The 27263-nt window shown below is 38.3% G+C and overlaps 1 protein-coding gene across 1 annotated transcript in view; it reads left to right on the forward strand.

Annotated features, from left to right (window-relative positions):
• The window catches only part of metro (membrane palmitoylated protein 7-like protein metro), a 300602-nt gene that overhangs the window by 177648 nt on the left and 95691 nt on the right, over nucleotides 1-27263 (forward strand). Inside the window, exon 9 of the mRNA XM_090387397.1 lies at nucleotides 12941-13026. Within this exon, the coding sequence (XP_090243523.1) occupies nucleotides 12941-13026 (86 nt within the window). The remainder of the gene's footprint in view (nucleotides 1-12940; nucleotides 13027-27263) is intronic.

Here is a 27263-nt window from a genome sequence, read left to right on the forward strand (position 1 = left end):
TTAAGAATCTGCAGATAAATGAACCACTAGGTGGCAGTGATCACAGTGTGTTGAAGTGGGATTTACTCAAGGAGGTAACTACCATCAGAGGTAAAGGGAAGGGTTTTTGTTTTCGTAAAGGCGACTATGATGGTCTGAGACAGTATTTAAATTCTATACAGTGGGACCAACTGATGATGTTACCAACAGCAAACTCAAAATGGGAAGCATTCAAGGAACTAATCTTGGAGGCTACCAGGCTTTACATACCAACTAAGAAATATTGTTCAAGGTTTAGGCCTAAATGGTTGTCAGATGAACTAATGAGACATGTGGCAGAGAAGAAAAATGCATGGGATACATACAAATTAATGGGTGACATGGAAGCCTATGATAGATATAAGTTGATCTGTAACCAAGTCACAAAGGAGATTAGGCAGGCAAAGGCAGACTACGAAAAATCCTTGGCAAAGGATGCAAAGAAAAACAGAAAAGAGTTCTTTACATATTTAAACTCAAGAATGAAGGGGATGAATCAGATTGGTCCACTGGATATTGATGGTTCAACGGTTGAGGATCCTGCTCAGGTGGCTAACAATCTAAACGAGCATTTTGCATCTACATTCACGCATGAGGAGTTATTCAGGAAGGAGAATGATGTAGGTAAAGTAAACATTGGCAGTGAGCTGGATGATTTTGTAATAACTGAGAGGAAAGTGGAGGAGAGATTGTTGAGGATAAACATAAAAAAGGCACCTGGGGTGGATGGGATCTATCCAGTTATATTAAAGGAGGCAGCAAAGGAAGTAAGCAAACCCCTAGCCATAATTATGAGAGCTTCTTTGGACTCAGGGGAGGTACCCATAGACTGGAGATGTGCAAATGTAACCCCAATTCACAAAGGAGGATCAAAGGCTGACACAAGTAATTATAGACCTGTTAGTTTAACTTCTGTTCCAGGTAAATTAATGGAGGCACTGGTTAAAGAAGCACTGCAGGATCATCTAGACAAGAATTCAGTTATAGCTCAGACGCAGCATGGTTTTGTTAAGGGCAGGTCTTGCCTGACCAATTTGATTGGATACCATGATGTAGTCACAAAAGAACTGGATGCAGGGAATAACTTTGATATTATATATTTGGATCTTAGAAAGGCTTTTGATACTGTTGCACATGGAAGACTGCTGCACAAATTGGAGCAGTGTGGCGTTGGAGGCAAATTGCTGCTATGGATAAGGGGATGATTGTGTGGCAGAAGACAGAGAGTGGTAATCAATGGACACTGTTCAACGTGGACTAATGTTATTAGTGGAGTTCCTCATGGTTCAGTGTTGGGTCCGTTGTTGTTTTCGGTGTTTATGAATGATATTGATGATGGGATATCAAGTTTAATATCCAAGTTTGCAGATGATACAAAGGTTGGCAGGGTTGTTAAGGACACTACTGACGCTATGCTGCTGCAACAGGATCTGGAAAGGTTGAACAGATGGGCTGAGAGGTGGCAAATGAAGTTTAACGTTGACAAATGTAAAGTACTACATATGGGAAACAGTAACCCCAGAGCAACGTATCAACTCTGCGGTACTACACTGACAGTGGTGGAGAATGAAAAGGACCTGGGGGTAATTGTGCAGGCAGATATGAAGTTCTCTGAGCAGTGCAGACGAGCTGCAAGAGTAGCTCATGGTGTCTTGTCAATGATATACAGGAATTTTTCTAGCAGGGATAAGGAGGTGATTATTCCCTTGTATAAGGCAATGGTTAGGCCACATCTTGAGTACTGTATACAGGTCTGGAGGCCTCATTTCAAGAAGGATGTAGAGCTGCTGGAACGGGTACAGAGAAGGGCAACAAGATTAGTGAATGGAACAAAGGGTTGCTCTTACGAAGAAAGGCTTAAGTTTTGCAAATTACAGAGTCTGGAGACTAGGCACCGGCGAGGTGATCTGATAGAGGTGTATAAGGCTTTGAATGGTTTGAGCATGCTCAATTCCAATGGGATTCTTCATCTTGCTCAGAATAATCACCTCAGAGGGCATAAATTCAAATTGAGGAAGGACGGATGTCGGATAGATGTGCGGAAATTTGCCTTTGGCCAGCAGGTGGTTGGTTGGTGGAACCGACTTCCATCACTTGTTGTTGAAGTGGATAGCCTAAACAAATTTAAAGCTCAACTGGACAGGTATTTCGAACGAACGAAGGGGTGAAATGGGAGTGGTGTGTTTTTTTTTTTTTTTTGTTTTTTTTTTTTGGCTGATGCTGAATAAGCTTTCTTTCTTGCATCATATGCCTCTACTAATGCTAATGCTAAGACAAGCAAGTGGTGAATTATCAGATAACGAAGTCTCTTTTGAGGAATCAGAGATAGAAATCCTTGGACCCAAACTCAATCTACAAGACGCAAATTGTACAGACACTCTGCAGTTAATTAATCAAATTTGTTCAGAGCAAAACTCATCAATAAGTCAAAGCAACACAGATCATCACGATTTGAAATCTCATGTAGATGAGTTACAAAACAAACTAGATACGGTCATTACCAACCAGGACCTTTTAAAACAGCAAATTCGGAAAATATTAACAACTCAGCAAGAACTCATAATGAGTTCTGAAAAATAAAAACAACGGAACGAAAAACTCAGCAAACAAGTTACCACAATCTATAATTTGATGTGTACGTCAAGGAACAACCATGCTTCAATTTGCAATGTGCACGAAATGGAACTTAAATCAAAAGGTGTAGACACATTCAATAGCAGACCATCTGAACATAGCAACATGAATGAAAATTCTGATATGAATAACATGGTCAGTAAACAACTTCTGTTGTGAGATGTTCCATCTGATGTAATTTAAAGAAGCGTAATACCGCTAAATCGATCTTCCCTGCAGATACTCTCAATAACTGTCATAACGAAGCACCCATGTTAATTAGTTGCAAAACACCGGGTGTATCAGGGGTGAGATAAGTTTTTCGTCGCAAAGGTTGTTGCAACCGTCGTGTACCAAAGGCAAATTAACTGTTTCCCAGGCCCGGAGCACTAATAATACAACAATCCAAACTGATATCTCTTTGCCAGGGTGGCGCATTATGACCCGTGTAGTCCATGCGCCATTAAACCTTAATACAAACCAATCTTTACCAGGAATAGTGTCAACGGCCACACTGTCCATACAGGACAACCCAAGGCCAGGAATCCAGAATGAGTCAATAAGTAAGTCTGTCGCAAATGAGTTGCAAAGCAATTTCTTACCTGCGTTAATAGATAAACTGATGTCTGCTCTTAATGATCTGAATACTAATATGCAAATCAAAACCAGATGCTTCAAAACTCATAAGTTTTCCAAACAAAATGAATCAGTTACAGAATCAACACTCAATTCACCGCCCAATCAGCAGAGTTAGTTATTTTGACCTCACACAATCCCGCTGAATTTGAATGTTGCCCAAATACTCAGGGAGCCAATCACCTTTCAGATGAACCTCAATTCCCTAATGTAGCAAGCAGCGAAGTCCCTGTCATGAATTCATGTCATGCAGCTGAACAGAGGTGCGATCCACAAGTGGCGGCCCACCAAATTAGCATCCCACCTCCAAAATTGACCTCAGTTTTACCATCTGTGCTGCTGTCTGAAAGCAGCAACACCTCTGCCTTCACGGACAAAAATCCAGGCAGCCAATGCTCACCTATCATGAACAAACAATCTTGGACTAAAATCGCTGCTACTCGTTCTGTTTCATCTCCTCAATTGACAGCTAATCAGAACCCTCATTTCTCCAGGTCACCCTTTCAAATTAAGAGTCACCCTGCCAATATCAAGGAAAAGTGTCAGATTAGGACTGGTACCTCCACGTCCTCTGTTCTGTGATCAATGAGCAAGCCTTTGAGATCACAGAAGCCTTTTTATTTCCCGGCTGGGGCCACTGACAACTGCTGAGGATATTGAGGCGCCAATGAATAAAGAACTGCATACCAAAGTATCTGCAAATTTACTCAAGAAAACACCAAATTACTCGTCCTTTAGAGTAGCTTGCGAAAGTCGGGCATTCAGATCTGTTGCATCCGCATCTGTGTGGTCTGTTGGCACTCTAATCAGGCATTTTTGAATCGAAAGACCCAAAACCATCCACTTCAACTTCTTCTTGTGAGCAAAACCGAAGGATGACACGGCTCCCCCCCCTGCATGACTAACTAATTGTAAAACTGTGCTAGTGTCTCTCGACTGTCAAAAACCACTGCACCACATGTCCAGCTCCAATCACTTTCTTGCCCCGACTACTGCTTATAAACATACTGATGTGACACCACATAACCCTGCTTTTCAATCACTTTCAATTAACAGTATAATTTCCACTAGGCCTAATCTCTTGAGGTGTTCAAAAGCATCAACAAATAGATCAGCACTTATAAAAATTCCCTTTCAACTCACCCTTAGAGTTTTCTACCAGAATGTCCGGAGCCTCCGAAATAAGCTTGAAACTCTCGAACAACTCTTGTTGTCCAACAGCATGGATATAATTTGTCTATCAGAAACATGGCTTGAACCTGACCAGGAGTCAATAGCCTGTGCTCCAGCCGCTGGATTTTCATCATTCTTCACATCAAGATCTCAATCTTGGCGGCAGCGTTGCCATCTTCGTCAAAGATTCCAACCTGAAATTTGTGTGTCACATCTAGCAACTCCTTATTTTATGAAGCAATACTCGTGACTGTGAAGTTTAATGCCTGTTTAATCGATTTAGCAACATTCTATATACCCCCAGCTCCAGATATTGCAACAATTGACGATGCTACCAGCTGGATAATGAGTAAGTTACACCCTTCTGCTGGCGCCTCCGTAGCCAGGTAGGAAGGAGCAACAGTGCGTAGCACACGCTTCTTGATTAGACCGGGGTTCGAGCCCATTACCACCAAATACGGAGGATGCGGAAAGGTCAGGGAATGACCACCGCATATTCCCGGAGCAATATGGCCTTAGTTGCTAATGCTCCTAAAAAAACCAAACAACACCCTTCTGCTACTCACATTCTCTGTGGCGATTTTTACTTTCCACCCCATCTCAGCCCTCTCCTTCAGCAACTAATGAACAATCTCTGTCCATTAAAGTTTATGATTATCAATGAGGAGCCAACAAGAGGCACCAATCGCCTTGACTTGATTCTATGTTCTGGAATTTGCAGAGTCGACATTCCACCAGAAACATCCTTCAAATCAGATCATGACCCAATTGCATTACTTCTTGTTCTACCTATGCCCAGCTTCAATTGCCATAATACTGTTGAAAATAAAATCATATTTTCTCTGACTTTTTCTGGATCCCAAAAAGTGCCTCGAGGCAGCGCAGTCTATTCCATGGCATGTGCTTGATGGATGTGACCCAATCCTCGCAGTTGATCTAATCACAAGATGGATAAGTACAGTCGCCCTCTATGTGTCAGCCAAAACCGTACACACTTCTCCAAGAACTAGAGCTTGGTGGACCAAAGATCTACCGCACAGTTTCCACAACAAGCAGTACCGTCACAGGCAGTGGAAAATCTCTGGTACAACCCAAGATCAAATCCTATACTCCAGAGCAAGAGCTATTTTCAACAGACTTGAGGCATCAGCAATAAAGAGATACACCGGTGCTACCTTGTCTAAAGGAAAAGCACCATACTCATCCAGACACAATCTCATTAATTCAAATCTTGATCTAGATAACTGGATGGACTACATTTCAAGATTCAAAGCCAATTCCGCTTCTGCTGAAATTCCTCTCCAAAACTCTCAATTTGCTCCTACTGATGACCTTTCCATAATTTCCATCACAAGACAACAACTGATATATATGCTATTAACTCCCTGTCTCCATCTAGTACTGCAGGCCAAGATAAGATACCTCATTTCATAATTAAGTGCCTTAGCCCCTATATCCTAGATGCATTGTTCTCAATCTACAACTCTGTTCTTTCCACACGAGTTTTCCCTGCTCAATGGGATGAATACTCTATGAGGCCACTGCCTAAGGTTAAAGCGACAACAAGCTTAAAAGATTTCAGACCAACTCAACTTCTTCCACCCTCCTCAAACTTCTTTAAAAGGTACTCTTTCCAGCATTAAACAAACAGCTGATGCCACAGAAGCCGAAACAGTTCCATTTCGCAGTCGCAAATAGATCCACCATAACAAACTTCGTGGCCGCACAGACTCAGTTCTTCAAGCCTTCGAAACTAAATCCAAATTAGCTATTGTGTATGCCGATATTGAAACTGCTTTTGACAGCCTAGACGTCACAGCCCTTCTCAGCCTTCGGCAATTCTTCTTTAAGATTAATGGAGACCTAGTAGCTTTCTTCACCGCCTTATTGAGGAATAGAAGTGTCCACCTCACAATGAAGACGACCCACTTTACAAGAAAAATCAATGCAGGAGTCCCACAAGGTGGCATCCTGTCTGGCCTTCTCTTCTCAGCCATTCTAATTCCTTTCATGAGTCCCCGTGATGATGCTCTAATATATGCCAACAGTATAAAGTTTCTTACCTTGATCCCACCATCTGCAAACCCAATGGCAATTACATCTTCAGTCACAGAAAACTTGACCACTCTTTCAACTTACTTGAAGATGTTTGGATTAAACCTTAACCCTTCAAAATCTGCAATAATGATTTACTCATCGAAACAGCAACCAACAGTAATTCAACCATCAGTTTTGGGTACGCTCATCCCAGTGGCTACCTGCCATAAGTTTTCTTGGTGCAGTATAACCTTAGTCGTTTTTGTGCCAATAAAATCAAAATCAATCAATTAAAACTGCCATAAGGATCTCGGATCCTTATGGCACATAACTACTGATCCGAAGCTGAAATTTAATGTTCACACAGAATACCTCCGGAAGCGATTTAACACCCTACGCTGGAGAGCGAAGCAACACTTACTTCATTCCGACGATGCTGCAACCACTACCAGATATCTTCAAACCACTGTTTATCCGGTTATTTTACATGCTGCTGAAATTTGGGCATCTGTGTCGCCCTCACTTCAAAAACCAGTGTTCTCGTGTGAATACTGGACCCTGAAATGGGCCACAAATAAGCATCACCGACCCCCTCAATTGAGAACAGCTGACATGGCTGAGCATCTAAATGTACCCAGGCTCCTGAGGTTAATTGACAGTAGGCGTTTAATGATTACATTAAAAATGTACATAGGAGTCATAAACGTCCCAAACATCTGAGATTTCTGTCAGTGGCACAATCCTCTGCCATCCTTGAGGTCAGAGCCCACACTAATCCTCAAATACAACTGGTTGAAACTGTGTAGTCAGTTCCTACCTATCTGGGCACTCCCCAAAATTCAGGCATTACTCCATGTTGGAGTCAACCTACAGAAAATTGCTACCGACTACAAATACCGTCACATGCTCCTTGAGTGGATTACATCTGTGGAATTGAGATAAATTCCTCCAAACTGGGTTACGACATTCAGTTCCTCTTTATATTTTTCTATTATTATAATTTCATTTTTACATGTGTAATTTTGTGTAACTCATAATTTCCCATGTAACTGTAATTTTTGCCAATTTAATCACATATATAATGTAAAATTCCTGGCCATGTCGCCGTGATGAGAATTATTGTCACTAGTAGTACCGTACTTAGCAGCAATAAAGAATTTTAATTAAATCAGCTCTATGGAAGAAGAGAATGGTTTGCTAGAACTGAGTTTCAGCCTGGAGCAACTGAATTATAACATGTAATAAATAATGTAAACAGGGCAGCGTAACAGCAGTATATTAGAATTCCTTAGATTCCACCAAAAAAAAAAAACTTGCTTTATTAGAAACACAACCTTGAACATTGAAGAATATATTAATAATAAAAGTACTTTGTACAATTGACTGAACTTTGTTACAGTGAGTAAGGTTGGTCATAATTGGATGATTTCCATAATCGAATAATTTCCTATAATCAAAATAATTGATTATGACCTCTTGATTATTCTCATTGCTAAAAAAAAAGTATACAAAAATAAGTCAGGAATGACAAACAGTATGTTATAAGTGATAAAAGATAAAAATACACAGTGTAAAATAAGTTAAAATCATAACATGAATGAGAGGCTTCTTTGTCAATTAACTAGTGCATGGTACAATACAGCATAAGCAGGATGCTTATCATGCAATACGGGGTGAACTAGGACAGTGGCGTGCAAACTTATTTTGCTTGCGACCCCCTTTATTAAATATAAAATTGACACGACCCCTCAATGTAAACCCTGAGGTAGGATGACCAGATTTTTAGAGAAGAAAAATGGAATTTTATAAATTGTGTAGTAAAAAATTTTATTCAAGTACTGAGAAAGGAATAAAAAAATTGTTTCCTTTTAATTTACACATTAAAATAATGTTTTAATATTTTATTTGAATACAGCAAAAACAACAAATCATTGTTATTCTTCAACTAAGATTACAAAACGAAAAAAAATTAACAATTACAAAACACAAATACAAATGAGAAGGCTGAGCCTGGATAACCGATAATATTTGGTGAAATATTTGAAATTGCTACTCCCGTGTCATTATCTGGAACGCTGTTTTGTTTTTATAGCTGTTAATTTTGAGAAACCAACCTCACGTAAATATGTAGACCCAAAAGATAGAAATGTTTATATCGCCATTTTCGATAATTCTGGATACTCGTCTCAAAGAGAAAGCCAAAATTTTTCATAAGTTGTAGTCTTGAAACGAGCATGTAATGCTTCATCAGAAGATAGCTCAATAAGAATTTCCTTTTGCTGAATGGTAATTTCAGTAAATGGATCACGAATCCAATACAATTTTTTTTCTGGAGATACATTAAATCATTTGCTAAAATTCTTAATTAGCATTGTTAGGTAGGCGGCAATGATATCCATAAATTGTAAAATGTCAATATTATTGCTATTAACAAAATCAGAAAAACTTGGGGACATTTCAGTATTATTACATTCAAATTCAGTTTTCCAAAGATTAAGCCTCTTTTTGAAAGCTTCTATTTTATCACTGGATATTAATATATTTTTTCCTTGTCCTTGAAGACTTAATTTAAATCATTAAGTTTTTCAAATATGTCAACAAGGTCACTAAGTTTTCCCAAGCCATTTTTGATTTGTAAACAAGTTTTATCCAATAAAAAAACTAAAACTTCATGTTTGAGGTCAAAAAGATGTTGCAACAGTCACCTCACTTTCGTATATAAAAGAAATTTCATAAGTGGATCTCATTTCATTACAAAAGTATAAGGAAAAGTCTGCTATTTAAGCTCCTACTTTTAATAAAGTTGATCGAACTTACTGCATCTGTCAAAACTTCATGTAAATCAGTTTGCATTTCCTTCGCTACTAGTGCTTCTCTATGTATAATGCAATGATTAAAAACTGTATGGAGCAATTTCCTTTACTTTGCCTTTTTAAAACTTTATATTCTCCTGTTAATGCAGCCAAACCATCAGTACAAATCACAACACAGTTGTCCCAATTTAGATTATTTGCTTGAAAGGAAATATTTATAACATCAAAAATCTTCTTGCCTGTCATTCTACTTTTAATAAAGCTTTGCAAAATGGAAAATCCTCCAAAATATCCACTCATAGCAGTATCTGACATATACAATGTTGAGCAAGGTTTGAAATATCTGTGGATTCATCTACCTGTATTGCAAAAATTGGACTTTCAATCGATTTAATAAATTGAATTTTATGTTATCCGCAATAACTGTAATATGCCACAAGACTGTCTATGGACAGAGGAATGGTTTTTAAATCGTTGCTGTACTTTTCTTCATGCATAATTGAAATCATATTTATTGCAGCTGGGAGAACAAGAGATTCAGTTAAAAAGCTGAATTAGTTCTTAGAAAGCATTAGTTCTTGGTGTTCCGTATGTTTGTATCTTTTCAATTTAATAGGTTTCATTTCTTTAGCCAGTTTTTCGTAACATATTACTCACACAGGGCATTGCTCATCATCAACAACACTGTAAACGAAGTTGTACTTCATAAATTCCTCTTGATATTTTCTATTTTTCATTCCTTTTGTTTTGGAATATGGCTCTCTACCAGAAATTGGTTGTTGCACTACACTTGAAATAATGTTAGTGTCCAAATTTTCACATGCTATATTTCATACCTTATTAGCTTCTGAAGTATCTGCAGCAACATTATTGTTATCACTCCTCAGCCATTTTGTTCTAATTACCCAAATGTCCATGGTAAAATGTATATTTTTTCTTCTTAAAAACTACGATAATATTAATTAAATATGTAATATAAAAAGTAGCAGAGGAATGAAAAACACAGCCAAGATGACATGAAAGCACCAAATTACGATGCAGAATAAAGCATGCATGCAACAGTCTTGCTATATAACATATATTTACTCCCACTGCATATTCGCACCTCTTGCCTTTAGGCAATATAGGCAATTTGAGAATTTGTGCTGTAAGAAGCACAAATTAAGAGCTAAAGAGATTATCGTTCAGCAGTTGAGTAGTACTGAGAAGTTGCACCAGTCAGCTGCTTTCTGTGTGTCCATAGCCAGTGAGCAAATTAAGGCATTCCCGACGCAGACAATAAGTAAGAAACCTTCATCACATGTGCAACCACTCTAACAAAATGAGCAACAATAGGGTTCATTTGTATCTCAGGCTTCGTTCAAGTAGTAAGGTCTCTACACAAAAAATAATTTCATTTAAAAATTGTCAAACCCCTTTAATTTATCCTGTGAACCCTCTGGGGATCACACCCCACAGTTTTCACACCACTAAACTAGGACACAATGATGATAAAAAAAAAAAAAAAAAAAAAAAAAACCAGCTAGCCAGGATCTGGTGGCAATAAACTACATGCATTAGAAACAGAATTCTATAATTCAGCTTTATATTCCTTTTCTATATCACTGTAATTAATGCCTTTGTCTAGTTTTCTAGAACTTGTCCTTCAGAAAATGACCTGGTAATTTTCTGAAGATTGGACCAATGATCCATTACTTTGTAGATTTACTGTTTTAAAGTTTGTATCAATGATTGATCCAGTCTTTGATGAAATTCAAAGAAATGAAATTTCTGGATTGTGCATGATTCAGCAAAAATCCTAAATTGGACTTCTATGATTTGCTATCTTCTCTCCAGCTTTCAGCATTTCAGATCTTATTTCATGGACACTTACTGCCCTTTCATACTTTATATATTCCCTGACCTTTTCTACCTTTAGAACAGAGATAGTAACAAAAATTTCCACTTTTTGAATCTTTTTCTTTTCATTTCAGAGATATCTTTGCTCTTTCCCTATTAAAAGAATAAAAGCATTTCACATTTGTATTCATTAGCATTAGTAGCATATGATACATGCTTATACAGCATCAGCAAAAAAAAAAAACACTTTCCATTTCTCAATAGTTTGTCTAGATCTTCCTTGAATTTTTTTTAACTATCAACTTCCACAACAGCAGATGTAAGTTTGTTTTAGTAATCAGCCACTCACTTGCTAAAGACTAACTTCTATTCTGCAACTGCCCTTCCTCAACTTGAATTTATGCCCCCTCATGTACATAATCTGAGCAAGAGGAAGAATCCCAGAAGTATTGAACTTGTTCAAACCATTTAAAGACTCAAACACCTCAATCAGATCGCCTTGCAGGTGCCTTTCTTGGGAAGAGCACCCCTTTGTTCCCTTCACCAATCTTGCCCTTTTCTGTATCTTGTTCTAGCAGCTCTATCTTTCCTAAAATGAAGTCTCCATGCAGTACTCAAGATGTGGCCTAACCATTGCCTTATACAATGATATAATCACCTCCTTATCCCTGCTAGCAAAATTCCTGTATATCATTGACAAGATCCCATGAGTTGTCCTGGCAGCCTGCCTGCCTGCATTGCCCAGATTATTTCATATCTGACTGAATGACACAAATACTCCCAAGTCTTTCATTTTCCACTCTCTGAGTGTAGTACCACATAGTTGGTACGTTACTCTGGGGTTGCTGCTACCCATATGCAGTACTTTGCATTTGTCAATGTTAAACTTCAGTTGCCATTCCTCCTTCCATCTGCATAACTTTTCTAGATCCTGTTGCAGTAGCATACTATCATTACTGTCATTAATTACCATACTAACCTTTGTATCATCTGCAAACTTGGACATTAAGCCTGATATGCCTTCATCAGTATCAGTCATAAATATAGAAAACAGCAATGGGCCTAACATCGAACTCTGGGGAACTCCACTAATAATGTTAGTCTATGAAGTGCAGTGTTCATTGATTACCATTCTCTGTCTTCTCCCACTTAAGCATCCCTTTTTCCATAGCAGCAACTTGCCTTTAATGCCACACCGCTCCATTTGTACAGCAGTCTTTATATGCAACAGTATCAAAAGCTTTCCTGAAATCCAAGTATATGATATCAAAGTTATTTTTTACATCCATTTTCTCTGTGATCACATCATAATATCCAATCAGACTGGTTGGTCAAGATTTCCCGTTAATAATCCCGTGCTGTGTCTGAAGTATAACTGCCATCTTATTTAGAAGATCCTGCATTACTTATTTAACTGGTGACCCATTATTTTCCCAGGAACAGAAGTTGAACTAACAGGTCTGTAATTACTCTTGTCACTCTTTGTTTCTCCGTTGTGAATTAGGATACAGTAACAGTAAACTGATGAGCTAAGAAGCTTCAAACTGATTTTTATATGGCTCTATTTAGTAAGGAGTATTATTTGCCAGAATGCCATGAAAACTTTATCCTGGATATCATGTAAATGTTGTGCTTGAGTATATGCATTCTTAAAAGAATGATAATGATTCTTAGACAACCTAAAAAAATTATGCAGTTAAAATGAAATGGGTAATCTGGGATTTGAATAAATAGATTAATATTTTGTCCTGTTTCATTTTGTTTACTTCTTTTATCATACATGTTTCAGTTATCTTATTTTATGTTGATAGGTCTTATACATGTTGGAGACGAAGTTCATGAAGTGAATGGTATAAGTGTCCGGGGGAAAACACCACTTGATGTTGTTAGTATTTTGGTAAGTACATTGAGATGGAAAGTTCCAAGTTCTGATATATATGACACAGCCTTATGCAGCACTGAATTTTTGGAAGATTAGCCAGAGAACAGATCTAGCCTCTGAGAGTGACCTCTAAAGAGTCTGATCAATTATCAAACACACATTTTTTTTTTTCCACTACCATAACACAAATCAGAATGCAGTCCTCAAAATCAAGATACATGTGTAAGGATGTGGAAAATGAGTTTTGCACAGTCGGATAATTTATTCACAACATGATGATATTATTTTATTCACTTTTTTTGTATTTGCTGCAAAAAAAAAAATTATAGTTTGAAGATTATGCTTGTCATAATTTTGACTCAGGACACATTGTTCATGATTAATTTTGTCTGACTTGACCAAACAGCAAATCACAAATACCACAAAATAGTTCTGTGGCGATTGCATGATGCTGTTCATGCAATCGCTGCAAAAATGGCTAGAAAATCCAGGGAATTAGTGATTGTATGATGCTCTGTGCAGAAAATGGCTAGAAAATTCAGGGAATTAGTGATTGTATGATGCTCTGTGCAGAAAATGGCTTTTGGAGGAATTCTTCCATTCCTCCAAAGAATTTCTTTCAAAGCACTCCACAGCAGCTTTATCTGCCGTGCTCACCAGTTGCTGGGCTTGTTTGATCACAGATTTACAGTGATTGAGGAAGTTATTTAGAATATGATACAGGAACTATTAGCAATGTCAAAAGAAGCCTATCAGTAATGCTTTCAGAAGTTGCAGAACATCGGAACTAGTCTATACAATACCAGGGGGAGACTATTGTGAAGGAGATCCATTGAAATAGCTGGTATGTTTCATGATTTTCCAAATATTGATTGCCCCTAAAATGTTTGATCACATCTCATACTTGTGATCCAAGTATGTTACAGCTTGTATGGTAACCTCCTGTGTGGAACTCAGTCAAATACTTTGCTCAGGTTCAAAGAAAGTTAGAATTATTTCTTACATCCAGTCATGAGTGACACTATCAGAATAGCCAGTCAGATTAGTTAAGCAAGATTTTCCCTTTAAAAACTATGCTCTGTTTTCTTGAGAATGCATTTCTATCTGTATACTCCTGTATTGCATTGTTAATCTCAATGATTTTGCCTCCCACTGCAGCCAGATTGACAATCCTGTAGTTGTCTTTTAAGGGCACAAAAGGTGATATAGTTGTACACGTTGGCACTAATGATATTAAGAGTAGGAGACCGGCGGAATTACTTAAAAAGTACAGGTCCCTGGTGAAAAAAAGCCGTGAGTTAGGGTTGAATTTGAAAGTGTCTGCAATTCTGCCCAGACACGAGAGGAGGGAGTATATGATGAGAGCCCTGTCGATCAATTCGGCCCTGGAAAGATTGTGCAAGGCTCAAGGGGTAGAATTTTTTTCAGCCTGGTCTGTACTTGTTAACAGGAGAGACTGCTTCTACAGGGATGGGATACACTTAAATAGAAAGGGTGTAAGAATGTTTGCTAATGCTATCGAGGCAATGTTAAGTGGGTCGGAAAACTGCTAGATTGGGGAGATACAAGGACTAATAGATTAACAGTAGCCACTGGCAGAGGTGAAAGTGATTCTTGCACTGCTTCTATTGGAATGAGCAGCCTGGAAAATAAGATGCAGGATATTTCAGAGACTGCTGGGAATCGTTGGGGTACAAGTAAACACATGGGTTGTGTTAGGGTAGCTAAGAAAAAGAACAGGTGCATGTATACTTGCGTGTACACCAATGCTAGGAGTTTAGTAAATAAATTTGATGAATTTGAGGTATTGCTCAAAACATCAAAGACAGATATTGTTGGGATTTCAGAGATGTGGTGTCACACAGATATAAGGAATGCAGAACTGGAATTTGGGGAGTACAGTGCCTACAGAAAGGATAGACAGGATAGGAAGGGAGGAGGGGTTATGCTATTAGTTAAGAAATACATAAAATCCAAGGAACTGAAGCCAGTCGACATCGCTGGACAGTGCAGTGTCGAGTTAGTTTGGTGTGTCATAAGCATTGGGAGATCAAAATTGAGAGTAGGAGTGTGCTATAGGCCTAATGACTCTGATGAGTATAATAAGAAACTGTACAGGGAAATAGAGTGGGCCAGTAAATCAGAGAGTCTTATAATGGGGGATTTTAATTTCCCAGATATTGACTGGAATTTGGGGGCTGGTCACTCACACACTAGCAAGGCTTTTGTGGATTTATTGGATGATTGTTTTCCACATCAGCATGTTCGGGAGGCAACTAGAGGGAGTAATACCCTTGATTTGATTATCAGTAGTGATTCTTCATGCATTAAGAATCTGCAGATAAATGAACCACTAGGTGGCAGTGATCACAGTGTGCTGAAGTGGGATTTACTCAAAGAGGTAACTACCATTAGGGGTAAAGGGAAGGGTTATTGCTTTCGTAAAGGTGACTACGATGGACTGAGAGAGTATTTTAATTCTATACAGTGGGACCAACTGATGATGTTACCAACAGCAAATTCAAAATGGGAAGCATTCAAAAAACTTATCTTGGAAGCTACTAGGCTTTACATACCAACTAAGAAATATTGTTCAAGGTTTAGGCCTAAATGGATTTCAGATGAACTAATGAGACATATGGCAGAGAAGAAAAATGCATGGGATACATACAAATTAACACGTGACACAGAAGCCTATGATAGATACAAGTTGATCTGTAACCAAGTGACAAAGGAGGTTAGGCAGATTACGAGACTTCTTTGGCAAGGGATGCAAAGAAAAACAGCAAAGAGTTCTTTACTTATGTAAACTCTAGAAGGAAGGGGATGAATCAGATTGGTCCACTTGATATCGATGGGTCAACTGTTGATAATCCTGCTCAGGTAGCTAACAAACTAAATGAATATTTTGCATCGACATTCACACATGAGGAGTTATTCAACTCTGGCAGTAAGCTAGAGAATCTTGTAATAACTGAGAGTAAAGTGGAGGAGAAATTGTTGAAGATAAACACAAGAAAGGCACCTGGGGTGGATGGGATCTATCCAGTTATATTAAAGGAGGCAGTAAAGGAAGTAAGCAAACCCTTAGCCATAATTATGAGAGCTTCCTTGGACTCAGGGGAGGTACCTATGCACGGGAGATGTGCAAATGTGACCCCAATTCACAAAGGAGGATTAAAGGCTGACACAAGTAATTATAGACCTGTGAGTTTAACTTCTGTTCCCGGAAAACTAATGGAGGCACTGGTTAAAGAAGCACTGCAGGATCATCTAGACAAGACTTCAGTTATAGCTCAGACACAGCATGGTTTTGTTAAGGGTAAGTCTTGCCTGACCAATTTGATTGGATACTATGATGCAGTCAGAAAAGAACTGGATGCAGGGAATAACTTTGATATTATATACTTGGATCTTAGAGAGGCTTTTGATACTGTTGCACATGGAAGACTGTTGCACAAATTGGAGCAGTGTGGCATTGGAGGCAAATTGATGCTATGGATAAAGGGGTGGTTGAGGGGGAGAAGACAGAGAGTGGCAATCAATGGACACTGCTCATCATGGACTAATGTTATTAGTGGAGTCCCTCCGGGTTCAGTATTGGGTCCATTATTGTTTTCTGTATTTATAAATGATATTGATGATGGTATATCAAGCTTAATATCCACGTTTGAAGACGATAAGAAGGTTGGCAGGGTTGTCAAGGACACTACTGACACTATGCTGCTGCAACAGGATCTGGAAAGGTTGAGCAGATGGGCTGAGAGGTGGCAAATGAAGTTTAACATTGACAAATGTAAAGTACTACATATGGGAAACAGCAATCCCAGAGCAACGTATCAACTCTGTGGTACTACACTGACAGTGGTAGAGAATGAAAGGGACCTGGGGTAGTTGTGCAGGCAGATATGAAGTTCTCTGAGCAGTGCAGACGGGCTGCAAGAGTAGCTCATGGTGTATTATCAATGATATATAGGAATTTTTCTAGCAGGGATAAGGAGCTGATTATTCCCTTGTATAAGGCAATGGTCAGGCCACACCTAGAGTGCTGCAGGTCTGGAGGCCTTATTTCAAGAAGGTTGTAGAGCTGCTGGAACGAGTACAGAGAAGGGCAACAAGATTAGTGAATGGAACAAAGGGGTGCTCTTACGAAGAAAGGCTTAAGTTTTGCAAATTACAGTGTCTGGAAACTAGGCACCAGCGAGGTGATCTGATAGAGGTGTATAAAGCCTTGAATGGTTTGAGCATGCTCAGTGCTGATGGGATTTTTCCTCTTGCTCAGAATAATCACCTGAGAGGGCATAAATTCAAATTGAGGAAAGACAGATGTAGGATAGATGTGCAGAAATTTGTCTTTAGCCAGCGGGTGGTTGGTTGGTGGAATAGACTTCCATGCCCTGTCATGGAAGTTGATAGCCTAAATAAGTTTAAGGCTCAGCTGGATAGGTATTTCGAACGAACAGAGGGGTGAAGTGGAAGTGGTTATTTTTTATTTATTTATTTTTTTTTTTTTTTGGCTGATGCTGCATAAGCTTGCTTTCTTGCATCAAATGTCTCTACTAATTTAAATATATAATATCGGTGTAAATACACCATAGTTAACCCATAGATTTGAGCTACGATTGTAGCGTAGAAGGCATCGTTTTAATTGTATCTCATAATGTGGTTGCCTTCACAACAAGATAGCTACTATTGAGTTACTTCAAATAAATAACGCTTCTCTAGTAGAGAAGACTACTGTTATTTATTTTCAGCGTACCACCACCCAGACGATCGTTTCGAAGCTTTTTGGCTTCGTCATCAGTCTGGGTGGTGGTACGCTGAAAATAAATAACAGTAGTCTTCTCTACTAGAGAAGCGTTATTTATTTGAAGTAATTCAATAGTAGCTATCTTGTTGTGAAGGCAACCACATTAAGAGATACAATTAAAACGATGCCTTCTACGCTACAGTCGTAGCTCAAATCTGTGGGTTAACTATGGTGTATTTACACCGATATTATATAGTTAATTATCAAAACCCTTAAGGATTATGCCTAGTGCATTTAATTTTCCAAAAACTAATTTAAATGTAAAAAATGTAAATATTGCATTCTTCACCCTTAGAAGTGCCTTTAGGCACTTCTAATAAAAATCTCTCTCTAATTTCAATGTCATTAATTTGTATACCATTATTTCACTATCAGGCTTTCTCTTCAAAGCAAAGATCCTTGATCTGTAAAGATCAATGTAAAAAAAAAATAGCTATTCAGTTCATCAGCAACTAAGCTGATTTATTTAGCTTTCCTGTGTTCATTCCATAAGGGCGTCTGCAGCCACCTGCTTATATTTATTTAGTAGGAATTGCTGAACTAACTTGAAGACTATTTTTATTTTATCAAAAATAAAATTTCTCTAAAGATATTTGAAAGACTTTCATTTCTTTTTTTTTTTTTTTCTCTCTCTCTCCTGAAAGTACTGTTTATATCTTAAAACAAACATTTGATTTAAAAAACTGTTATGAATTTTGGTCCTCGCATAGCCAAATACTACTATGTAGTATTTATATATTTTTTTAATTTACAAAAAGATTAGGAACCTTTTCACTTCAAACATCAAAATAAAAGGCATGCAGTTCCATGGGTCAGCAAATGTATAACCCATTGGGTAGCGATCTTTTGTTTTTGTAACATCTCAGTTGAGTATTAGTAAACAGATGATTTCAGTATTCCATGTTTGTTAGCTATTTCTTCATAGGTCTTCTGTCTGTCTTCCTCTGTCTTCCTCCAAAATAGTGGTAATAATGACTGCTGATGTGTTGTCCATAGATGGGCTTGGTTAACATGAGCATTGTTTGTCTTCAGCACTGGTCTCATCCTTACAAAAACTTTGAGACTGATGTGAAATCATACTACAATGTACTGTTGACTGACCACGCATTTCCCATGACAATTCATAAATTTGTGTTGGCATTCGACCATATAAAGTTTCAATTTTGATAAAAGTTTTTTTTTGGTCTGAAATTGTAATCACAGGAATTCTGTTTCAAACATATTAATATTGAGATTAAATGTCAAGTTATTATCCTGATAAATGTCAATCATGCAGCCGTGTGGAGTGAAGGCTATCCCAAAAGCAATGTGCATTGCTTTTGGGATAGCCTTCATATTAAAACTACTGATTTACCATTTCGTAATGTAGTAAACAGGCATAGTGAAAACTTTGAGGGTGATAACTGTGGCCCTTCTTAAGAAATTTTTTTTTTTTTTTATGTAAAACACGAGAGGTGTTAGAACCTATAGTACTTAGTACCGTGCTTCGGTTGGAGGTTGAGAAGACGAAAGAAGATATTTGTTGACACTGGATTTGAACTTCTGTAGACTGTAATGTTCAGGAAATACGTAAGAAGGAAGGTTGTTCCCGAAAACGGCAGTTGAATGAATAAACGAGGAAGATGAAAAGTTGGTTCTGTGAGTTGGACAGTAAATGGATGTTGGCTGGTGGCGGCACGTGTTCCGACTGTTTTGAAAGAGAGAGCAGGAATTATAGAAGCTAATTCAGAAGAACAGTGCCCATGGAAGTATCTGTAGAAGAGGCATGCAGCAGAAACAGTACATCTATGAGAAAGCAAGTGGAGAGACTCTCTTAGAGATGAGTCATTAATTAACCTAACTGCCCTCTTCTGAATGGAATCAAGAAGCCTGAGAGACGTTTTGGGGGCACCACCCCAGATGTGGGAACAATATTCCATGGCAGGGCGGATTTGTGATTTATACAGAGTGAGCAGCTGTTTGAAAGAAAAGTAACGCCGAGAGCGAAAGAGAAAACCCAAGTTTTTTAGATGCAGAAGAAGCAATATTTCTAAGGTGCTTGTGCCAAGAGAGATTAGAAGTCAGGGTAATCCCCAAAAGAGAAATATCATTTTGACTAGAAATCAGAGTGTCACTAAAGATAAGCATAGGAGCAGAAGAATCCTTTTTGCGAGATATAAGACAAGACAGCGTTTTAGAAGGGTTGAAATCAAATAAGTTGTCTTTGCCCTACTGGAGAATTACCTGAAGATTGACATTTAAGGAATTGGTAGCAGATTTTCGAGAAGTTGAAGCTGATTGAGCAGGACAAGGTTTCACAAAATGGAAAGTGGAATGCAATGTACTATCATCGGCAAAACTATGGATAGGATTTCCCGGTCAATGGAAGAAGGTCATTAATATACAAGAGGAAAAGAGTGGGGGAAAGAACTGAACCTTGGGGGACACCGGCATTAGTGGAGAAGTTAGAAGACAGAGAGCCATCTACCATCACCCTCAGTGAGCGATCAGAGAGAAAACTGGATAACCAATTACTAAAAACAGTTGGCAAACCATAAGATGGAAGCTTGTTTAGAAGACCTTTATGCCAAACACGATCGAAAGCCTTTGAGATGTCAAGAGCAACTACTTGTGTTTCAACGAACCTTTCCATTGAATTAGTCCATAAATGGGTAACATAAGCCAGAATATCACTAGTGGATCGACACTGACGGAATCCATACTGGCGATCGTTGATCAGACAGAAGGTTTCTAGGTAGTTTAAAATTTGGCGGTTAATTGATTTCTCCATTACTTTAGAAAGAGTAGAAGTAATTGCAATGGGACGATAATTGGATGGGAGGGTTTTGTCATCCTTTTTAGGAACTGGCTGGATATGAGCAAATTTCCAAGCAGAAGGAAAAACACCTTTAAATAACAAAGTGAAAAAAGTGCAGCAAAGAATTGAAGTAAGTTCAGGAGCACAGGTTTTGAGAACAAGTGGAGAAATACCATCGGGACCTGGAGCTTTCTTAGCATCAAGATTTGTCAAAATCCTGCTGACATCCTTTTGACGGAAGACCACAGGAGGCATTGAATGGAGCGTGTTGGGAATAGTGGGAGGTGTTTTACCAAGATCGTTAATGCATGAGTTGAAAGAAAAATGGGATGCTAGCAGGTCAGCTTTATCCTTGGCTGAAGTGACAACAGAACCATCTGGTTTGGACAGAGGTGGGAGCAGAGATGGGCAAAAGTTGCGGTCAATAGCTTTGGCAAGAGACCAGAATGCTCGGCTACCATTAGGGCAAGAAGCAAGTTTTCTACTTTTAGCCTGTTCAAACTCTAGTTCGGACTGGTTAATAACTGCTTTACAATTGTTGCGAGCTTTGGTGTAGGTAGAAAATGAAACTGAAGAATCAGAAACAAGCCAATTACGATATGCAACATTCTTCTCTTGAACAGCCTTAGCACATTTATTGGAAAACCAAGGCTTAGATAAAGGACGAGATTTTAAAGTGGAGTGTGAGATAAAGGATTCCATTCCTGCAACAATAATTTCACTGACATGATCTGAGCAAACGTTGACATCAGAACTTTTGAAACAGTAATCCGACCAAGGAAAAGAAGAAAAGAAGTCTCGCAGGTCATCCCATTTTGCATTCTTGTACTGCCAAACGACATGAGGTTGGGAATAGCCATGAGATAAAGGTTCCATTGGAGAAGAGACAATCACCAAGTTGTGAACTGAAGTGCCTAAAGGACCTCTCACTTCGACCGTGTACTTAGAAGGGTTGTTTGTGAGAAAAAGATCAAGCATATTGGCTGTATGATTAGGATTGTCCGGTATTCTTGTAGGTAAATGAACAATCTGTGCTAGGTCATTAGTAATTGCAAAAGCCTCAGCATCTCGACCAGTTGAGTCAGTGTGACTAGAAAACGGAAGCCAGCTGGAGTTGTGAACATTAAAATCACCAAGGAAAATTACCTCACCGTTAGGAAAGTTGGACTGGAGAAAGTCAAGTTGCCAAGAGAGGAAGTCAAAGAACTCCAAGTGATTAGTGGAGTTGGGAGAACGGTAGAGACAACAGATGAATTTGACACAATGAGGTAGAGAGATTTTAAGCCAGAGAAGATCAAAGAGAAGAGATTCCAAATTGCCAAGTCTCTGACAGGGAATATCAGAACGGACATATGCACAAGTACCACCTTTGGGGCAAAAAGAATCATACAGCGAATAATTTGGGCATCTGAGATGAGCAGTAGTTGAATCAACCGATAACTGAGATTCTGTTAGAAAAAGTACATGGGGTTTGGCAGACTGCAAGTGGAAATGGACATCATTGAGATTAGAATTGAGACCACGTATGTTTGTGAAATGAATTAGGAAGTGCTTGGGAGGTTTAGATCTTTTTGCAGATAAGCTTGCTCTATTAGTTTGACAATTCATGGTGTATTCAATAGTAAGAAAAAGTGGGTGGGACATGATGTATGAAGTAATAAAATTTTTGGATATGGCATACACATGGTAAGAATATACCCAAATCCTTGACATAACGTGGCCTCGACAATGCTCCCCGCATACACACTACTCAGGCTCCCTCCAGTCACTATCTACAGAGTAGAGGTAGTAAGATTATACACTAGCTGATCCGGAAGCCTCCTGGAGAGTTACCAATAGGTTCGGTCCGGTGTCCTAACTAGCGGCCGCCCTGCGAACACCGTTTTAGAGCTGTACCCTCGAAATGTAAGAAATATTGGATCTCACCACGATGTTCATCATAACCTCAAAAGTCATCAATCATACTGCATGATGGAAGAGATGGGGAAGGGTTGACCAGAACTTAGCTCTAGAGACTAAACATGGGTTCCACCACTTCAAGCCTCCAATAAGCAAAGTGGTGGTATTGCACCAGTTGATGAGAGTCATCTACCACCTAGTACTGCCTGGTAACATAGAGGGGCAGCGTTCCTCCATGTGGTGTGGGCGCCACACCTCGACCCCTGCTTACGTTGGTTCACACCTGGATGGTCACCCACCATGTACTTGTGCATGGAGGTTATACCCAGGATTACTAACAGTCCCACCATTGTGAAGGTGCAAGCAGAGGACTTGGCTGTCACAGACCGTCCGGACTTCGCCGAAATTGGGTCCACTTGACTTGAGTGTTACCCGAATATCAGTTCCATCAGTGTTTTAGACTCACGGGTAACAAGTACAGCTTGTCTGGCATATCTGAGAGAATGTCTGTGACAACCTCAAGGACCAATTAAAGGATTTAAAATATTCCAACATTATTTGGACAGTTAAAACTTCATGAAGAAACTAAAGAAAGCCATTATAAAGAAATATTGAAACAATATAGAGTAAACTATTTTTGGGGTTGAAAAAAAAAATAAATAAATACATTGTTAAACAAACCTGTATTCAAAAAATATGAAACCTGGATATCATATGCCACTCAGCCCAGCTGAAAAACTTGAAACTGAAAATAATCTTAAATTATAGATGAACTAGAGTACAAACAATACTGATCTCAAAGACCACTGGCAGTATTTCCATCTTAATGTAAATAAATCCTCGACATATCATCTCTGAAATATAATTAATTATTTAACTTAATTAGCTAAATATCTAAGCTCCAGATATAAATTTTATTTTGAAAACATTTTAGAGCTTTACTGACATCCACTTTCTGCCATTTAAACCTTTTTTAGTAATAACTTTAAACAGACAAAATGTGCAAAATTTGTGGAAATAGTACTACTGAAATATCTGATGAAACCTGCCAAGGCAGTTTGCCCCTTTTACTGGTTACCTATGCTTGAAAATTACAAATTGAAATTAATTTTCCAATATGGAGAAAAAAAAGGGAAAAAATAATAAAATATAATAAAACATAAAGTTGCGAAATTTTAAAATTGCACTAACAAAATATTTATTTTTTTATTGTGATTTCATTATTTCAAATTATCTGTTATCTTTAAAGTGCGATTTTAAAAATTCTGTAACTATAATTGTAATGACGTCTAATAAAATTGCCAACGACTGCAGTGATATAGTGCAACATGGATGCCTCCTCTTTCCCATTAAAAAATATTGCATTTGGCAGTAATCTCATTAGTTGAAGCCTTGGTATTAAATAACCTCTGCAAAGCAAATTAGCACCTCTCAAAGAAGAAATACTTTGAGAGGTGCTGCTTGCTACCAAGTAATTAACAAACTAAATTTTATAATTTGTTTAATAATTTAATTTATTTAATTACTTGATAGCAGGTGGCAGTTAGAACCAAGTATTTCTTGTTGTAGTCAGCATCAGTTTTCATACATGATATAAGAATGGTCTAATTTATTGGGTTTTCTTTTCCCCTGAGAAAACATTTTTAACATATAGGTATATTATATTAGGAGTGAGTGAAAAATTTGGTAAAAGGAAGATAATGGGTGTGATTTAATTCAACCACCTTTGCTTTTCATAGGCATTGAATGCCTAAGCTTTCAGAGGTAATGTTTCCACAATCCTTACCGTTTGCACCTTTCCGACAGCTGCGACCTTGGCGGCAGCATGGCGTGGTTTATTTATTTATTCTTTTGTTTCATTGGTCAATATATGAAGCATGGATGGGATGAGGAAATGTTTGTCTGTTGTTTCTACTTTCTAAGCAACAATTAGTATTGATTTATTGTTTCCTTGTGGAAGTTGGTTATTTTTGATCCACAGTGCTTTTCTGAGTGACATGGACTATGAGAATTAAATAAAAATAGTTTATATTTTATTATTTAATTCTTTGTAGTTATTCAACCCATCATCAATCATGGCAAGTGCCAAAAAGAAAAAAGTGTCGACAGTATGGATAAATATCTAGCTTATGGTTTTATTGAAAGCCCATTCGCCTCAATACAGCTTATGTGTCTTATGTAGTAGTAGTAGTATTAGTAGTAGTGGCATGTGATGCAAGAAAGCAAATGTATGAGCTTATGCAGCATCAGCCAAAAAAAAATAAAAAATAATAAAAAATAATCACACCATTCCCTCCAAATGCCTGTCCAGTTTCTCCTTAAATTTATTCAACCTATCAACCTCCACAACGACAGATGGAAGTTTGTTCCAGCAATTAACCACCCGCTGGCTAAAGGCAAATTTCCGCACATCTATTCTACATCTGTCCTTTCTTAATTTGAATTTATGCCCCCTTAGGTTCGTAATCTGAACAAGTGGAAGGATCCCATCAGAATTCAGCGTGCTGAACCCATTCAAGGCCTTATACACCTCAATCAGATCACCGCGCAGGTGCTTAGTCTCCAGCCACTGCAATTTGCAGAACTTAAGCCTCTCTTGATAAGATGATCCCTTCATTACCCTCACCAATCTTGTTGCCCTTCTCTGTACACGCTCAAGTAAATCTACATCTTTCCTAAAATGAGGAAACTCAAGGCGTGGCCTGACCATTGCCTTATACAGAGGGATAATCACCTCCTTTTCCCTGCTAGCAAAATTCCTATATATCATTGACAAAACCCCATGACCTGCCCTGGCAGCCTGTCTGCATTGCTCAGAAAACTTCATATCTGCCTGCACAATTACTCCCAGGTCTTTTTCATTTTCTACCACCTTAAGTGTAGTAACACACAGTTGGTACGTTTCTCTGGGGTTACTTCTACCCATATGCAGTACTTTGCATTTGTCAAGGTTAAACTTCAGTTGCCACTTCTTAGCCCATCTGCCCAAATTATCTAGATCCTGTTGCAGTAGCACACTGCCAATACTGTCATTAACAACCCTGCCAACCGTTGTATCATCTGCAAACTTCGACACTAAGCCTGATATACCTTAATCAATATCATTGATAAATTTACAAAACAACAGTGGACCCAACACCGAACCCTGTGGGACTCCACTAATAACATTAGTCCAAGAAGAGCAGCACCCATTGATTACCACCCTCTGTCTTCTCGCACTTAACCATCCTTTTATTCAACTTACCCTTAATACCATTCTGCTCCAATTTGTACAATAGTCTTCCATGCGCAACAGTGTCAAAAGCTTTCCTGAAATCCAAATATATGATATCAAAATTATTTTTTGCATCCAGTTCCTTTGTAACCACATCATAATATCCTATCAAATTTGTCAGATAAGACTTTCCCTTAACAAACCCATGCTGTGTCTGAATTATTGCTGCAGTCTTGTCTAGATGATCCTGCAATGCATCTTTAACCAGCGACTCCATTATTTTACCCGGAACAGAAGTTAAACTAACTGGTCTGTAATTACTCGTGTCACCCTTCGATCCCCCTTTGTGAATTGGGAATACATTTGCACATCTCCAGTCCGTGGGAACCTCCCCTGAGTCCAAGGATGCTCTCATAATTATGGCTAAGGGTTTGCTTAGTTGCTTTGCCGCCTCCTTTAATATAACTGGATAGATCCCATCCACCTCAGGTGCTTTTCTTACGTTTAACTTCAACAGTTTCTCTTCCACTTTGCTCTCAGTTATTACAAAATCATTAAGTATCCTGCTACAATTTGATAACCTTCTGCCATTTTCAAACCTTAATAATTCCTCACGTGTGAATGTAAATGCAAAATACTCATTCAGTTTGTTTGCAATCTGAGCAGGATCATCAACAGTCGAACCATCAACGTCAAGTGGACCAATCAGATTCATCCCCATCCTTTTAGAGTTTATATAAGTAAATAAATCCTTGCTGTTTTTCTTAGCAAATGAGGATATGAAGCCATCAAGACTTTTAGATCATTTAAAAAGGAAACATCCTGATAAAGTTGGTGAACATTGAATATTTAAAAAATTTTTAAAACAGAATTTTGAGCAACGTAACACTGCTACTTCCTTATTTAAGAAGAACACACAAACAAATGAAGATGGAATGATTGCATCTTATAAAGTTGCAGAAATAATCACAAAAACTGGTAGTGCTCATACAGTTGCTGAGACTAATTTCAACAGTGATGCATCAAAATCCTTACAGTATTTTAATAGCACTGCCACTGAGCGACAATTCAATTCGAGGACAAATATATGAGACGTCAGGTAACATTGAAGAGCAGCCAATTGACAAACTAAAAACAAGAAAATTTTCCATTCAAATTGATGAATCCATAGTTACTGACAATAAGACACTTCTAATGGTATAAGGTCGTTATTTCGATTATGATTGTAAATTGCAAGAAGAGATGTTTGTAAAATCTATAGAAACTGACTGTACTGGAGCATCCATTTTTGCTACTGTAAAAACATGGTTTAATGAAAAACAAGGACCATTGGAAAATGTGGTATTCTTGCCACTAATGGTGCTACCTCCATGGTTGGAAGACAAAGTTTTTATAGTCCGCCTAAAGGAAGTATGTCCCGAAGTTCGTGCAATACATTGCATTGTGCACTGACATCATCTTGTTGCAAAAAATATTAGTCCAGTTCTTTATCAATCTCTCTGCAATCTGTCTGCAATTCTGCCCAGACACGA

This window comes from Mastigoproctus giganteus, chromosome 13 (genome assembly GCF_048544385.1).
Source record: "Mastigoproctus giganteus isolate SK-2022 chromosome 13, ASM4854438v1, whole genome shotgun sequence".
Lineage (NCBI taxonomy): Eukaryota > Metazoa > Arthropoda > Arachnida > Uropygi > Thelyphonidae > Mastigoproctus > Mastigoproctus giganteus.